Source organism: Corvus cornix, chromosome 17 (assembly GCF_000738735.6).
Source record: "Corvus cornix cornix isolate S_Up_H32 chromosome 17, ASM73873v5, whole genome shotgun sequence".
Taxonomy (NCBI): Eukaryota; Metazoa; Chordata; class Aves; order Passeriformes; family Corvidae; genus Corvus; species Corvus cornix.
In genome coordinates, this window is record NC_046346.1 from 5,116,527 (window position 1) to 5,134,540 (window position 18,014).

Consider the following 18,014-nt stretch of genomic DNA (forward strand, 5'->3'; position numbering starts at 1 on the left):
GGGTAAGCATTTCAAGGCTGAAACATGGCCCAGAAACTGCTTATTATTATTACTATTCATAATGTCTATTGAAATAAGCAGGACAATTAGAGGTGAGTTTATCTAGCAACATGAAAGGTATTTCAACCTAAAACACAGTATGTTTCCACTCTTGCTTTCTGTGAATTCCCCTTCACACAGGTTTGAAATACACTCAGTTTCCTAATGATGCAGCCAAGAATCTTAGGTTTGTTTCTGTGTTCTCCTAACTAGATCAACTTCCCAGATGAATAGAAGAGATAGGGCTTTATGGAAAAATGTGTTTAGGGGATGGCAATGAAATGAAGGTGGAGATGGGCAAGTAAGATGGCTTTTTTCTCTGGGCTATTATTCAGCTCAAGCAGAAATTTTGCCTGTTTAGGCATCCTGGTGAAAGGTCAGGAAGAATTTATTTAATACACGAAGGGTAAAATGAAATTAAGCATGTATGGCTGAAGAGGTGCTCTGCAGGACAAACGCATGTGATCATAAATAGCTTTGTTAACAAGAACCGGATGCATGGGGGAATGGAAGGGTACGCTCAGAAAACAACCAGTGAAGCCACAGCATCGTTTGAGTGTAAACCAGGCAGAGATGGTGTCCCTGCCCCATCCGTACGTGCTCCATGCTGCTGTGAGTGCTCCTTGTCTCTGCTGCAGGAAGGGAAAGGTTGGTGTCCTGTATTCCATATATAAACAGGGACGTTTGTTTAGTGTCATTAACTGAGGGTTTCACTGACTGTTGCTGACAAGTTTTGTGTGGGAAGTTGATTCTCATTAGTAGTGGCTGAGTCACCAGATGCTGAATTGCTTTGGTATTTTCTACTCATCTCTGTTTTCTGGAAGGCTCTTGCAGTGGTAGCCTGTATTTTATGCATTTTCTTTCATAATTAATTTGCCTGGAGACTGTTAACATTTGCATATAGCTTTATTGTAGGTCTCTGAGGATCTGTGATCTGAATTCCTGTGTATTCTGCCAGCACTGTAGTGCCATATGGGACTCAGCCGAGCCTGCAAAGGGCTCATCATCTTGTTAATTATTTTTATAATTTGAAGTTGTTAAACCATGGAATCTAAAAAAGTAACTTAGAATTTGAACACTGTAATGTATTCTTGATCTTCACTTTAATTCCTTTTTGCCTCTGAAAATGAATGAGAGGTTTTTTTAAAAAATGGGATGTGAGAGGAGAAGGTATGACCAGAGGTAAAAATTAGCTATTAATTCCCCTATTACTATTTTTTTTTTATTAAGGGCAGTATATAACCAAATAATTTTGTGAGGAAACAGAATCAAACTCACTGGGGAATGAGGTAGTAGAAAGTCTTCAAACATTCTTAACATTCAAGAATCCTGGATCTTTTATTGTGTTGCTGTATTAGAATTACAGGGGGAGTATGCTGAATAGAAAGGCTTTTCTTTTGCTATTAGCATCTGAATTTGCAGCATAGTCTTTCTTCATTACTTGTCTCTGTGTTATTAGCATTCTTCTTAATTTCACACTTCTGCACTGTCACCTGTGAAAGCAGCACAAAGGGTGACAGTGACAATTCAGCCCTGGATACTAGTACAGTAAACGCTGCCAGCTCAGTCTACTCTGGGCAGGTTTGACAGGAAGATTTAAATTGCAGAATGAATTGGTAAATTCTCCCAGAATCTAATGTTTTGTTCACAGTTGAAACCAAGTAGAAACCCCAGTCCTTGTGGCCTGGCTGTGTGGTGGAGCTGGGCAGGGTGAGTCTGTCTGGCTGCGGAGAGACTGAGGCTGCAGCTCAAGAGAAAAGTGAGGACAAACCCTTTATTTCAGTTATGTTAAGGCTGAAGCCCCTTGGTGGCAAATGAAGGTCCATCAATGGATCTGAACACGTGTGTTGAACTATTTTGCAATAGATGGAAGCCCTCTAGAAAGAGGAAGGAATATCTCACTGAGCTGATCTTCAAAGGCCTCATGAATAACACTTTATTGCTCAATAATTGGTTGTACTTCATGTTATATGGCTGAGAAATGGGAAGAAGGTTTTTCTTTTGGTTTTTTTTTTTCTTAATGGCTAACTTTCCTGTTCCCAAAATACTTCATGTAGCTGGGGAATGTGACTTCAGGAGGGCAGTTGAGAAGTGAAGGGGATTTGACAGCTTAAAGTAACCGTTCAAATGAAGCGAAGCAAATGGGCAGCTCTATTTCCATTTTAAGCATTGTCAGGGTAACAGGCATACAGCTGAATTTCAGAAAGAATGCATGGATGGGAGGTTATTTGGGCAGTGGTAAAAGCACCAGGAGAGAATTAATGGAAACAGAAACGAGGTTAGAAAATGAATTTAGAAACACACTTTGCCTTAGGGTTAAAATATTCAAAGCATTCTGGGTACTTGGATGTCAGACTCCTGTTCAAGTTAATGACTAAAGTTCTACTTCCCTCTTTTGAGCTTCGATTTTTGTGTGCGTGCTCAAGAACATGTTCAGCTCCGAACAGTTTGTTTTAAGCAGCAGAGGCTCTGCTGTCCCACCTGTGTGAGTCAGGTGGGTCAGCTCCTGTATTCCAGCTCCTCCATCACCTGGGGAAGTGTTTGTATTGGCACATGTTGCTGGCTTTGGGAAGGAGGTGGAATCTGATGAAGGGGAGTAAGTTACAGTTACACAAGTAGTTTAATTACATGGACGTTGTGACGGTCAATTAGAAGTCTATTCTTTCCAGTAAGCTGATACCACAATAAATACAGGCACTTGAAACTGGGAGAAGATGAGGTTTGGCAGGTTGGAAGGACATAGTAACATGAAGGCTGTGGTGGGAGCCTACTGTGATAGATAACTCACTGTCAGTGCAGTATTTCTGCTCAAAGAATGTTCTTAGGTGTGAACCAGTCTCTAAGCCAGAGGAAAGTAGTGAATTCTTCTAGAAAATGTTTTGGTGTTTCTTTTTCAGAGAAAACAGGTGCGGTGTGACCTTTTGTTTCTCCCTCACTGTGGTCTGGTGGGAGCGTTTTTACTGAACATTGCATCATATTTCTTGCCTTGTTTTCTTGAATACTAAAGCCCTGTGGAGTTTGTTTCCTAATGTTCTCCCTGACTGGAAGGGTAAGGATGCTGCAAAAATGAACAGAGGAGAGTCTGTATATTGAAACTGAAAGTTGAAACAGCAGCTCCTGGGGCACCTGAGCCCTCTTGCAGCTGGTGACTGAACCTGCAGAGCTGCAGTGGCACAATTCACCTGCCAGGGCTGGTGTACTTTGTGCTGAAAGCATGTGCTATTTTCATTAGACTCCAGAATAATCGAGGGGTTTTTTTTAACTCTTCAGATTCCATCCCATAATGCATTTTTGTAATGAGCTTTGAGAAAAGTAAATCAATTTCTAAAAAGTGGTTTCAATATTGATGGTTTGAAGGCATGATATTGTTGTTAACTGTTCTCAAAAATCTCTTTTTCAGAGGTGTTGTTTTTGCATTGATTACATGTATTCCTGGACTTTGGGATTCTGTGAATTGCAGATTATGCTGTATGATCCACACATTTTGTGTCCTCTGTCATCCTTATGATTCATTAACTTTAACTCAGGGCCTTTGCCTACCTTCAGTGTCCTTCCAGATCCATGGAACGAGAAGGGCAATCTCTGTTGTGTCCTTCTGGCTGTGCTGCCCTTCCTTTGGAATCTCGTGCTCAGCCAGTGATGGTGTTGCCAATTTTACTGACTTTTTTTCATCCTCAAGGCACTCAGCAAAGGGAAGGGACAATGGAATGTGTGACCCCAGTGTAACACACTGCTGTGGGGCGTTGGCTGCTGAGTGAAATGGCACTTGGGCCAACGCTGTTCCATGCCCAGAAATGAACAGAAACTCTTCTCTTTAGCTGATCTGAAGAAGATGATCTTCCCCTTGCCTCTCTTCTTGATAGTGGAAGTCAGTGCTTGTACTTTATCTTGTTGAGGTGGTTCTGCCTAGAGCTTGGCACTGGGCAAGTGCCTCATCTCATTTTATAAATAGAAATTTAGCATCTTCCCCTGGTTGATCTGTCCGACAGCTGCACCACCGTGTGCTCCTCTTACACTACTCCTCAGGGAGTTTTATTTCACCAAACTTGGCCTAGTGAGGCCTTAGAAACAGTCCAGCCAGTCCCTCTGTGGGATGACAGCCCACACTGAGGCAGCTACATGGCGCCATTGCTGGGTTTTTATTCAAACTCTGATCTAAATGATGCTCTGAGAATTGATTCAGGGTGGGCTGATGGTGGGAGGTTTGGACAAGCCACCACCAGGGTTGCCTTTTCAGGGTGAACCTGCTCTATCTTGAAATCTGGATTACCTTGAAGGGCAGGATCTCCTTGAAAGGCATTCTTTCCTCTGGGAAACCTTGACCTTTCCTCTTTGGATGGGGTCACAGTAGGACAATAAGCTAGTTTCTTGGTACAAATATGATCTATCTGATAAAGATGGTTAAATTTGCTTACAGGGTTTAAGCAGTGAATTTCCCTGCCTGAGATTTCCCTTCTCTAAATCAGGAGTGTGTGAATCAATGTAAACTTGTGACTAATGGACTTCCCTGTGGGGTATTTATTTTATATGCATGTGTTTATGTTAAATAATGTAAATTGTGGAAGTGTAGGGTGTGGGAGAGCGAGAAGACCTCTTTATCAGAAACCTTCAAAAGGCCATGTTTGCACTATTCTCCTGACTCCAGCATAATCCCAGAGATGGAGAGGTGGTATATTTGAAGCTGAGCAGAAGGTGCTTCTCTGTGCTGGCATCAGACTCCAGGCTGAGCTGAGCCCTCTGGCAGGAGGAGGACCAGTATGTTTTCCCCGATCTTGTCTTGTCCCCAGCTGTGAAACTGTCTGAAATTGAGATTTGTATATACTCAAATATGTACATTCTTAGTCTGCCTGTGCCCTTTCTGCAGAATGCACACATCCTCTTTCTGGGCAACTGATGCTAAACTGGTTCAAGGGTGATTTATACTGCTGGAAGTCAGGCTTTCATTCTGTGTAGTTTTAATTTTTTTTACTTCAGTTGCCCTTAACCACTTTCTCTTAGGTCCTGGAGCACTTAGTCCTGGAGCACTTAGAAGTTCTTTACTATTTTTGCAACTTTATACTATTACTTTTTGCTATTCTGCCCCCAGTGCCTCTTTAATTGACTAAAACCCACGTAACTTAAGTTGAAACTTAGTCTGATTTGGCTGACTTGGTTTGAAATAGTACCTGATGCTAAACCAGAGCAAGCACGCAATGCACAAACCCTGTGTGCTATTCCACCTGCCTTACCTGCTGGTTTAACTTGCTTCTTGATGGTGTTTTGCAAATTTTGTCTTCCCCTTCAAATTACAGTTAAGCAGTTTTATTAGCAGGTTTATTTTCTTTATTAGCTCCTGTGTACATGACTGTATTCAACGTTGGCAGAATCCCTCCTGCCACCAGTTCAACTCACTGTCACAGCCAGATGTGCTACAGAGCAGAAAGTGGTATTTGATAAAAGCAATGTATTCACAAACCAGGCTTTGTTGTAGCCTTCAGTTATTTTTCTGCTCTGTGTCTAAAGGGAGTGGGCTTGTCTGGCTTTTGTAACTCTGTGATAGCTCTGCAAACTGAGTCACAAGGCCAGATCTTTTGCAGAGAAGTATCGCTTGTGTCAGAATCTTTGGTAGTGGGAGTTCAGCATCCGACCCAAATCTAGTGCCGTGTGTAGTTTTTTGGAAAACATGGTAAATCTACTTTTGTAGATTGTGCAAACTTGCTCTCTATTTTCCTTGTAAACAATAATGGAACCTGATGCCAAGTAAGTCAGACTGATATTAAAGCCCTTGTTTATTTTACAAGGTATTTCTGTCAAAATAAGTATTCACTGTATCGCAGTTTAAAAATTTTATTTCAAGTATTGTAGAAACAGTAACTTCTGCAAAGCTGTGCAGAATGGATGATTGTGGAATTTGAGTGCTGTTGAAGTAACCAAATTTTAAAAAATAAGGTGATTATAATTGAAATCTGCAGATAGTAATAAACTGGCTTGGATAATTAATTTGGATTTAGAGTTGCTTAATTTCTCTTGGCATTTGCAAATCCCAAACTGACTTGTGGAATGTTCTTGATTTTATTGAAAACATGTGTGACTGTTTTTGAGGGCAACAATATTTGAAGAACAAAGTAGTATTTGTATATAAATGAAGGTGGACAAGAAAACTTTCAGAAAACGTAGCTTATGTCATCTTGGGGGGCATCGTGTCATCTGTTTTGGAACAAAACAGGCTACAGAGGAATTGAAGTCTGCTCTGTAAAAAGATTAACTGTTCTCAATAACATTTTAAATTCATAGCACTGACAAAGCTGGAGTCTAAATCTACAATATTCATATGAAAATCAGAATTATTAATTGGGAGTAGATCCCAAATTCATGGAACTTCTATTAATTCTTCAGAGTAAAACAAAATACTGTCAAGAGCATCTATTTCTTATCCTACGTCTAAGTATGTTTTTATATTAGAAGATGGTATTTAATAGAATTGCCAGTATTTCTGGAATGAAACTGATTCAGAAATGAGTAATGAGGAATGTTACTGAACTGGGCTCGTGGTAAAATACAGATTTCTGTTGATAAAAAACCCGTCTCACCATAAAAGTATCTAACTTGTAATGGAAAATATTAACAACACTTTGTATATGGTGATACTCCCTTTGGAAATTAATTTTAGTTGTCTCTATGTTCCAGGAGACTAAACTATTTTTTTTTTCTTTTTTTGATTCATTGCAGGACCAGTTTGACAACTTAGAAAAACACACGCAGTGGGGTATTGATGTTCTGGAAAAGTACATCAAGTTTGTAAAAGAAAGAACAGAGATTGAACTCAGCTATGCAAAGCAGCTTAGGTAAGTTGATATGTAAAGTTCTGGACTTTGAGTTGCATCTCTTCAGAGCCTGTAATCAACTCTAAGTTTGCTGTGTCAGTGGTGATTTTGTTTATAATAATGGCTTTTAGAAAATAGCTTTTATTTAGAGATTGGAAAGTAAAAGTTAATTTAAGATCTTGTTGTTATATCTGCTAGTAATCATATGCTTTGCAAAAAGAGAGGTTATTGAGGTGGCTGAGCAGCACACTAGGGCTTACTCACGGTTTATGCATGATTAATGGCTCAGGCTTTGAGGACAGCATTGTAATGTTTTCCATGAAATTAGGGCTGCTGTGCACAAATGCTGAAGGGTTTAAGAATTCAACAGAATAATGATCATTTGTTAGGAGAAGTTTATGTTTTCCTGTACTAAGACAGGCCCTTTTTGAACGTGCATGGGGAGAAACTGCAGGTCAGAAAGTCAGGCCCAGCCCATGGTAATTTTTCCTATGTAGTTAACAAGGTTACAGCCTGAGATTTGAATTACAGTTTTATAACCTTTTGAGGTGTCTCCTGATCAGAGCAGAGGTCTTTGTGAATTAATCTCAAATAATTCCTGCTGGATACTTTCTACATGTGCATGTCTGGTTTGATTGTAGACAGAGAGGAGTATGTGTGAACCAGACACAGAAAATGTCTTTCTTGAGATCAGATCCTGGGGAAGGGGTGCTGAGAATCCTCCCACAGGAGAAGGTATTACCTTGCTTTTCCCAGTAACGTAGAAAAAATTGAGAAGTGATCAGGGCTTGGAAGAACAGCACACAGCTGGTCCTGCTGCTGCCTGTGGGGCAGTATTTTTGGCAGCCAGTAGTGACCAGTGCTAAAGTGGAACTGCTGGAGTTAATTGGGAAAGGGAGAGCAGGAATAATTCTTCCTAACCCCTCCAGTAAACTCACCTTTTATTTGCATGGTGATAATAAATCTGAGAACTCTTTCCATCTTCTTGATTTTTAAAGAGATGGGATCTGAGGTTTCAGTTGATCTGTGTATCTAAAACACAGTGTCTATTAAAAAAAAAAAAAAATCACCCAGAATTTGCTTGTGTTTGAATGGATTTGAGATGCACAATGGCCTGTGATTTATGAGGAGCTGGTAGTAGATAAATCCCCCCCCTTGATGGCTGTGTGCTTTTTCCCAGGGGAATGCCAGGAGGGTTCCCCAGGGTTTCTGCTACAGACAAGCAGGAAATAGAAAATGACTCGTGCAAGAACAAATTGCTCACATCCTATGGAGAGGAGCAGAGATTGAATTGCAGGGGCAAAATGAGCTGGAACAAAGAGAGTGTGACTGGACTGGGAAAGCCCAGCACAGTATCTGTGTGAGCTGGCCTGTCTTAGGAGCAATCCTGCACTAGACTCACTGGATTATTCAGGATGACGCATTCCAGGTGTAAAGAGCTTAATTATTAAATTAAGCACACAAACAAAATGTAATGAAAGTGAAAGATGGTTTTACCTGTGACCATGTAGAAACTATGAATTCCTGAGCTTTATTTCTTAGTGTGTCCTAGACTTCCCAAAAAAAACCTTGTTCAATTTTTTTCTTGCCTCTCTGTATTTTTATGGTTTGAGGACAAATACATCTGTCCCCAAGGAGCTCTTAAACACAGGACTGCTTGGAGGCATCTAAGAAGTTAGAAGTATAAAAGAAAAACCCAAAAATGTAGACTTGTCAAGTGTGGAGGTAAAACAGTGCTGGACATTAAAAAAGAAAAATAAGTCATGCATCTGCTTGTATTTAATAAGTGTCCTTAAGCCTGGTGCAAACTTTTTTTGTACCACATCCATTTGGTGTGAAAGGGCTGCATCACATCACTGCATGTCATAACATGCAGAAAATACTATTAAAAAGAGACAGGGTAACTCAAGGTACTCCTGTGGATGTAACCCAGTTTTGTTTATAGTGTAAGTAAAGCTGCTGAAATTTATTTCCTTCTGTGAAACTTGTATTTTCTGTTCCATCCCTGGGTTCCCTAACTGGCTGTTTCTCCTCTCTGACTATCTACATCTCAGCCTAGTCATCTATTGAAGTTTAATTTTCTTCTATTTAAAAATGTTTCTTTTCTTCCTCTTTATAATTCTGCAAATATATATTTATTATTTTAGGTTAGACCTACATACCATTTACAATTAGCCTGGTTTGAGAGTTCACTTCAGATCTGATATGATTTTTTAAATTGTTTTGCATTATATTTGTTGGATCATTAAGCTAGGCTAGGAGGGAAGGGATGTAGAAACTATGGTAGAATGCTTTTTTCTGTCTTTTAACTTCTGTGGGGCACTGATGTGCTGGATGCTGTGCTCCCACTGCTGAGGTGGTGTGTCCTTGTCACTTCCCTTGCAGCACATGCACTCAGAGCATCACAAAGGGTGTCAAAACCCTTGCCTAATGTGATGATGGATAGATAGCCTCAAGGAAAATGTGTTGGAAAAAATGCTTCAGGTGTCAGGATAATCTGAGAATCAGAACCCCTGATGTCTGACATCTCTTTCTCTCACATTTGTCACCCAAGTTGAAATAAGGGAGCAGAGAAACAAGCTGGAAAGGCAGAAAAAATTATGCAGAGTGAAGGGCAAATAGAAACACTCATGGTGATGGGTGTTTAGGGTAGCACAGAATCTTTCCAGAACTGGTGTTTTACTCCTGGTCTTTATTATGTGAGTTCCCTCTGTAATCACTGTTAGCACTTGAAGGTGTTACTGCTTCGTGAACTTGGACCTGGGCAGTGCTGGTGGTGACATTGCCCCAGGACATGCTGAACTCCAGCAATACTGGATTCAGTATCACTTGTGGTGGTTTTTTGTGTGTAACTGGTTAAACCCCTACATTTGATTTTAGAAAAGGAAAAAAAAAAATCAAACAACTTAAATATATAGACTCAATTTGTATGTTGTGTAAATTGCGTAGAAGATAATGAAGTGTTTAACCCAGCTGCTAATCCTTGGTAAGTGGTTTTTGTCTGTGAAAGCAGACTGTGGGGGTTTTTTTTGTGAGTTTTTGTTTGTTGTTTGGTTTGTTGTTTTTTTTTTTTTTGCCTCAGCTCTGTAGCATTTCTGCACCTTTAAAGATTCACAGGAAGCCAGTTGCTGGGTATGTCAGAATTAATTGGGCAGCGTGACAGTGCAGGGACATTTGACTGTGTGAAAATGCCTTATTATTGTAGCCTTATGTGCTTGTTTTCTTGTGGTTTTTCCTTTCCCCTTCCAGCAGGTGCATGGAAAGAGGCATTTCCATGGCATACAAAGGGTGCTGTAAGATTCATTTTCATCATGCAGAACAGTTTGCAGAACCCTTCCCATGCTGGTGTTTGGTGGAAGCTGCAGAATTAGAGAAGTTCATTTTTTCAGAGCATGCTCTTGAAGAGAAGGCACAGACTGAGATGGAGAGATTCATTTGGATCCCTTCCAGTTGAGATACTTCAATTTTGAGGAACACATGTTTGTCTATGCAAATCTGCCAGCATTCTGGCTACTCCTCTCTTGGGGCAGATGCTCCTTAATTCCTCAGGGAGAACAACAGGAATAAGAAATGTGAGATGAGAGGCCTTGCTCTCTCCAAGTCAGCAGTAAAACCAGCATCAGCAGGGAATGGGTTACACCTCTGTAAAAGCAGTTTCTTTACAACTCAGTGTGTTCTGGGACTTCTCTAAAGAGTTTGGCATGGATAAGTCGATAAAACTCAGTTCTCCTTTGGACAATGATTCCATCAATACTCCTTGTGTGCTGTTCTTAATTGCTGAAGCAACCTTGTAAAACTAAACCAAATGGCTTCCCTTTCACAATAGGATGAGAGGCTGCCAAAGGGAACAGAGTAATATGGCTCAGTTTAGGACAGAGGAGTATTGAAAAGGCCTTAAAATTGCTCCGTGAGATTTGTCAGCTCTGTGGTGTGTGCTGGTTAAGGGGTGTGTTGTGCTGCAGTGCAGTGCATATCGTGATGCTGACACCAGCAAGGTGCACTGAGGGCTGTCTGGGCAGCACACCTTCACAAACCTCTGGATTTGCTGCTGATGAGGGGCTTGCAGGGCAGTGAAAATCATGCAGTCACTGTCAGATGTGCTCACAGCAAGGTTCAGGTTTCTTATTTAAGATACAATCACTCCAAGAGCATGTTGGTGTTTTAAAATTAAATCAGTAGTTGGCTGGGGGATAATGAGATGCAATCATCTGTGCTAATTAGGATAATCAACTGTCACACTTCCCCCAGCATTGGTTGATAATCACAAAATGATCCCCCTTTTGCCATCTCAGTGCAGCTTCCCACAGCTTTATGAAGGTTTTTTTTTTTTTTTTGCCTTCTAATCATCCTGCTAAAGGCAGGCAAACCTGCCTGGCCAAGAGTGTCATCTGCTGCATCAGATCACCCTTCCTTGAGATGACTTGTACTCTAAAAGAACCTCTCCTTTAGATCAGGTGAAGGAGATCTGTGCATCAGCAGAACCACAACCCAGGTGTATTGACTCCATGACCTTAATTCAGCAACTTCTTGGGTTCAGAGTCTATTACTTTGTTGTTAGTTACAGAGCCTGGAGCACAGTGCAACCCATTCTTTGAGTGTTACTACAACAAAATCAAAGCCTGATTATAGTCATGCTTCTAGAAAGCATGATAAAAACTCCTCACAGAATGTGTGTGCATGTAAAGGTCATCAGGAAACTTCAAAGGATATTTTAAAATTTAATTTTATGTATCTCTATTTTTAATTTTAGGAACCTTTCAAAGAAATACCAACCCAAGAAGAACTCCAAAGAGGAGGAAGAATACAGGTATGTTCATGATCCACTGCTGGGTGAGCACGTGTTGATAGAGGAATGGCAAAGTTTGGGTCATCCCCTAGGATTTGGCTTGTAAACCAAAGATTTTAAAGTCCAGTGTAAGAATATAGAAATAATAGATGCAGAAACAGGGTTATGTGGTTGATACTAAGGAGTGGATTTGGTCTGTAACTACTCAGTTCCCTTATGTTGCAGTTTCTGGCTGCCTGGGTTGGGGGTTTTGTTTCATTTTTTCTTTAATGTGCCTTAAAACCTTCAAGCCAGACTGATCCTGGCTCTTTGAAGTGAACGACCAAATTCATATCTGCTTTCAGCAGGAGCAGAAATAGTTGTTAATTTTGGCATGAAACTCAAGCACTCTGTGTAAGTATTAAATTACTCAAACAGGCTGACAGCACAGCTTAGTAACTTACAAAAGGGGTAATGTTCTAACACCACAGAGGCTCCTGCAAAGCAGGGTGGAGGATAAGGTTTGTACTCCCAGTATCCTGGGGCTTTCTGCTGTTGAAGGATGTGACACAGCCTCACCTGTCTGCTTTTGATTCACCTGCTCAGACCTGTGTCCCCATGGCAGAGGATTGATGTGCTTGCAGACAGCAACAGAGAGCTCAGCTCCTTCTCTGAGCAACATGGTCCAGGTGATAAGACAACCACAGGTCACTGAGAACATTCCTGCCCTTGGGGAGAATAAAGATATTCTCTAAGGAGAACTTTCTAGAAGATGAGCTTCCCAACAGACTCTAAACCAGAGTGAGAATCTTTCCTCTCAGAGCACTGTAACCCTGGAGTTTCTCAATGTCAGTGTTTTGTAATGCAGCTCTGAATAAGGCATGGCAGGGGCTGACCCTCAGCCTGGTGTTTCAGGAGGTTGCTCTGCCTCTGGAGAGCCCAGCAGCAGCCTCAATCCCTTGACCTTGAAATTTGACATGTTTCAAAAGAGTTTGGATGTGGGTGCAACTGGATGATTACATTAATACAGATTTTTTGGGTCAGCCCCCCAAGCTGCTCTATACAGCTACTCCAGTGGCTTGTATAACAGAGATAACAGCCTTCTTGCTTGCTTTTAAATTTATTTTTAGTAACATTGTTTGGGAATCAGTTATTTATGCCATTGTTTCCTGAGATATTGGTATTTACACAAGGAAGATTATGTTACCAGCACAATGGCTGTTTTGGTCTGTACCCAGGATTAGGAATAAATCTGCCTTTGGATAGCTCTACCATAAATGGGTATTTTGAGTTTACTACAATGGGTTTTGACACATCCTTCATTGCTGAAAAAGGATATTGGAGTTGAATGATTCTATGTGGCGTGGCACAGAAAATCCTGTGTATCCTTTGCCCTTTATAAATACAGTGTTCACCTCAGTGTAGTTACTTCATGTCTCAAAACAAGGTCTGGGGATTTGTCATGTGACCTTTGGGTGCCTTGGATGCTGCTTTGAGACAAGCTGGCTAAAAATCAGCTTTTTCAAGCTCATTGTCAGTCTGTAGTTCTGTGCCTTTTATACCTTGGGATTTTTTGCAGCTGGGGTTTCTTTCATTTCGCGTCTTGACTGTGGATGTTTCTGCTTGTAATGGATTATGTGTTCAGTCCCTTTTAGTCCTTTTTTTTGTTTAGTTTTTCCTGGTTTTATTTTATTCTGATGTGTTTTTCATCCCTATTTGTATCACTCCCATCTATTTCCTCTAAATATCTCTGTCTTTGCTTTGATTTTTCACCTTTAGGTGATGTTACCAGTGCAGGCCACTACTATTTAATAATAGTAGTTTTTCTAGTATGTACTAGTGTCTTGCTGCTGGTTTCCAGCTGCCCAGCACAGCCAGCTGGGGTATTTAAATGCAGCTCTGTTGGCACTGGGATGAATATACCAGTGACATAATCTGCTGTTTCGAAATTTGTGTGCACAGATGTTTGTTTCTTCCTTTCGATAATACATGGAATGCTGTATGGGAGATTATTTGACATGAAAAATAAACCTTGTGATGGAAGGTACTAAAAAATATGGGTTGACAATGAACACTCGGTTAGTTAACTCGCTACTTATTTGAAAACATTATAAACTGTATATGATTTAAATCAAATTTACGCTGTGAAAAACTTTCTTTTCTAGGCTATGCTGGCCAAAATTTTGCTTGCTTAGACAGGATTTTGCCAGGTAGGATATACTGATGACTCTGTGCACTGAATCGTAGGACTTGAGAGAGTGTAAGTAGAAATGTTTGGTGAATAGAGATTAGAAAACTGAAGCCCCAGAGCTGTGCTGATAAAGAACCTGGCACTCTAAAGCAGTGATATTTTAAGAGCCAGTGTCAAACTGTCTAAGTTGAGATAGATTTGTCAGACAACTGTCAGTGTGTGGCTTCCTTTGGAGAAATTCCTTCCAGTGAATCTGTGCTAATTCATACCCAGTCTCACATAGCAACGCTAAGTGCTTAAGGAGGATCCCACCTCCCTTTACAGGGTGTCTGTCTGAAGAGAAAGGGACTAAAAGCAAAATGCATTTCTGTCCTTTGCAGGTACACATCAACTAGAGCCTTCCTAGCCACTTTAAATGAAATGAATGACTATGCTGGGCAGCACGAGGTCATTTCAGAGAACATGACCTCTCTGATCACTGGAGAGTTAACACGCTATGTGCAGGAGCTGAAACAGGAGAGGAAATCGGTAACTGATCCTTTTTTATTTATTATTCACAATGAATTGCTATTTAAGACAGCTAATTAGTGGTAGTGGATTTCAATGTTAAGTGAGATTTATTTGTAGTTAATAAACATGAGCTGTGCTAATGAACCAAGCATTGAAGAAGTGGGTTATGTGCCCTGGCCGAGTCGCTGAACCATTTGAATCAAATGTTATAAAATCAGACAGCAGTGCCTGCAGGAGAATCCCTGCTAAATAAGGTCAGAGACCCATCTGTGCTTAAGGCTCTGTTAGCCAAAAGCTTGCTTAGGGAAGAGTCCAGCAGCACTGTGTAAAGCCTGAAATAAACAGAGGAACTGCAGGGCTGAGGCTGATTGAGAGAATTATTTGGATTTTGATTCACATTTTTGTGCTTCTCAGCCAGATCTGGTCAACAGAACTCTGTAAAAAAGTTATTTTAATAAGAAATAGGGGGGTTGTCTTGTTTGGTGAGTGTGGAGAATGTGGTTTTCAACCTGTTGTCATTCAAGACTGGTAGAATTAATAGCTTCACGTTAGTGCTCTATCTCAGCTGGTACTTTAGGGACCTATGTGCCTGCTACAGTGAATGTTCAAAGCTGATTAATTTGCACATTGCCAGCTCTGAAAAATGGGTTGTTGAGATGTGATTTCCTTCCTTCCCTTGAACCCTTTTATCTCCTGGATGTGTGAGCATAGGAGAAGGATTCTAAGCACTACAAATACTCATAGAACAGGTATAAAACGACTAAGCAAAGTGCAAAGGGAGCATGAGGGCATTATATTTCATTTCCAAACTGTTGGTCTATTTTGGAAAATGCAAAAATACTCCTGCAAAACTTCTACATTTATAAATAGTCCCACTAAACACTAAGCATGTGTTGAGGTGTTGTGTGGGACCAGAGCCCTGGAAATCACCACCTTTTCCTAAGTATAGTATTGGAATGATAATTCTGTCAACAGAGGAAAAGAATATATAGACATACCTTTAATCTGCAGAATGGTGTGTAATCTTTGAGGGGAAGCATGGGAGGGTGTTTTACATATAGCTGTGATGAGAATGTTTTCTCAGCCCCTCCATGACCTTGTATTCAGCATGGGTCTGGTATAATAAGCCAAGCAAAAAAAAAAAAGCAGCGTTCTAGTGTGGCATTTTCTGTCAGTTCTAATGTTTGTGCCTGTTTTCTCAGTTATATGGGCACATAAGGTGATTGGAGTATCTGTTAGACATTTTAAGTATGATGGAAGAGGGCTCGCAATATTTCTTGTAAAGAATTTGAGCCGTAGCTATTGGTTTTTTGGTTTGTTTGTAAACTTTTCTATTAAGTATGTCTCATATAAGTAATGGGTGAATGACAGGAAAATCAGTTTAATATTGGCCTAGTGATAAGAACATGGGAACAGCAAAAAGCAACTGACAATGTATTTACCTGCTGTTGCTGATAATTACTGGTCTTTAACAGAAAGCAGTTGTCAGTCACAGTTGTTTTGTTCTTGCAACATAAATAGAAGCTTATATGAATTAGGAATCCTTGTCTGGTTCCTGTAGATTTCTCATTTATGAGAAAATGGTGTTGAAAAGGAAACTGTTCCCACCCTCAGGCATTTTTCATCCTGTAAAAGCATTGATCCTGCTGAGATCTGCAGGAGGGGAGGGTGGTTGTTGTGTAAATATCACAGAGGGCTGCAGCTTTGATAAATAGTTTTATGATATCAATTAATGAATGATTTGGTATTTCCAGAAGTTTTGCTGGCAAAGTTCTCGTGCTCTCTGCTTGTTCTGCCATCAGCTGCTGTGCTCCAGGTCCAAAGAATCATTTGGATGAGCCACTCCTGGGGCTGGGTCCATGTGTAGGAGTTGGGAGACTCAAATTCTTGTCCACTGAGTCTTGAATTAAGTCATTCAGGTGTCCAAATACCTGTAAAATGGTACAAATTCCCAGTGATTTCAGCATGGCTGTGGTAGATAAGCACCCTTGCTCTTTTGGTTATACTTTACCCACTGGAAGATGGAAATGATACACAGAGGTGTCCTACTATAAATGTGTGAAAGATGAGCTCAAGTTCAGCAGAAAGTGGTCAGGCAAATCAGAATGGTGTTGGAAGGGACCTTAGAGCTTATCCCATTTTCCCCCTGCCATGGGCAGGGACAACTTGAACAGACTGCACCAAGCCCTGGCCAACCTATCCTTAAACACTTCCAGGGATGGAGCAGCCAGAGCTTCTCTGGGCAACCTATGCCAGGGCCTCTGCATCCTCACAGGGAAGAATTTTTTCTAATATCTCTAAATGTAGCTGAATTTACAGCTTCTGTTTCCAAAGGAAACCCTTTGATGCACAAGAGTGTTTGCTGGAGTCACATGTGATGAGTGTGGCTGGTGATCTTTAAACACGTGGCGGCTGGTGCCTGCCTGCTCTGCTCTGTTTTCATGCTCATTTAGCTCTATTGATTCAAGTGGAATTACACCAGCAGATGATCGGGGTCACACAGTAATTAATCACTTCTTGTGTTTTCCTTGACATGTGCAAGCCCCTGGCCTGTAAGTGGTGCAGAACTGATGCTGTATCACACCTTACATTGGTTTTACGCTGGATAAAATTCATTTGGCATGCAATTTGTACATATGTTGGGTCTGTCTGGCTCTCTGGAACTTGTACTTGATGGCTGCCTATGTCATGTTTTTTCTATGAAAGACAGTTGCTAGTGGTGAAAATAAGGAAAGAAGCAATTAATCAAAACCAGGCAGGACGAATGTGCAGGTTGGACAGGTGGGATGATGTGCAAGCCCAGTGGTTTGGTGCTGTTGTTCAAAAGACAGATGCCTCCTTTTTCCTCTGATCTGATTCAGAGCTTGGGAGAGTTCTGGGTTACCTATGCATTTTTTCAGATCATGTGCTTTGTTGCCTGATGGCTTTTGACCATCAGAAAGTGGTTACAAAAAATCAAGCAAAAACTCTTTGTGTGAAACTTGAATATCTTTAGCAACACAGGTGAATCAATGACTATCCTATTACACATTTCTCTTCCATAGGATTACACTCAGTGTTGTCACTGTACCAAATGAGTTGTTTTGCCTTCACAGTCACTGAAGTCAGGTACACACCCTGCCTGCTTTTCACACAGGGAAACACACTCCTTGCATTGTTTCAGTTCTTCCCAGCTGCCCAGTGAAGTGAAACTCTTTATAGTGTAGTTCCTCACTTGAACTTCTTCTTGTATTCTCTTGATGTTACTGTGTCCGTGCTCTCTCAGGAGCAATTCTCATCCTCAGGGTCCTTGTTAGCTGCTTAAAAGCTCAGATTTCAGTTCAGTGTTGTGTGAAGGGCATGCCCCATCCATCTTCCTCTTGAGGTTATTGAGGTTAGATGCCTGTGACTGAATTCCCCTTTGCTGTTGGAAGACGTCACCAGGTCACACAAATGAGGTAGGAATCACCTGAGTGGTTCAGGGAAAGAACTTGCTTCTGCAGTCATGCTTTGTGTGAGCCCAGTGTCACCAAAGCCTTACTTTGGGGTAGCTCTCGAAGGTGTCAAGTTTGAGCTGGAGGCCCTGCAGTGTTACAAAATTGGGTTTTAATCTTGTTCATCTGTGACAAAAGAAAAGGTGGTGATCCTGTCAGGTCAAGAGGAGTGTTTGGACTTTACTTCACGAGCACTGACATGTAATACACTTCTAGGTTGGAAATGTACTGAG

The 18,014-nt window shown here is 40.9% G+C and overlaps 1 protein-coding gene across 23 annotated transcripts in view; it reads left to right on the forward strand.

Moving 5' to 3' along the window:
• Positions 1 to 18,014, forward strand: part of FNBP1 (formin binding protein 1) — a 94,659-nt gene that overhangs the window by 22,831 nt on the left and 53,814 nt on the right. For 22 of the 23 annotated variants that reach the window (XM_019284834.3, XM_019284835.3, XM_039561694.1 and 19 more), the window contains exons 1-4: positions 598 to 687; positions 6,748 to 6,863; positions 11,593 to 11,649; positions 14,179 to 14,326. In XM_019284834.3, the coding sequence (XP_019140379.1) occupies positions 613 to 687; positions 6,748 to 6,863; positions 11,593 to 11,649; positions 14,179 to 14,326 (396 nt within the window). In that variant the 5' untranslated portion in view covers positions 598 to 612. Of the gene's footprint in view, positions 1 to 597; positions 688 to 6,747; positions 6,864 to 11,592; positions 11,650 to 14,178; positions 14,327 to 18,014 lie in introns of those variants that run through there. The other variant, XM_039561692.1, reaches the window with a different exon arrangement.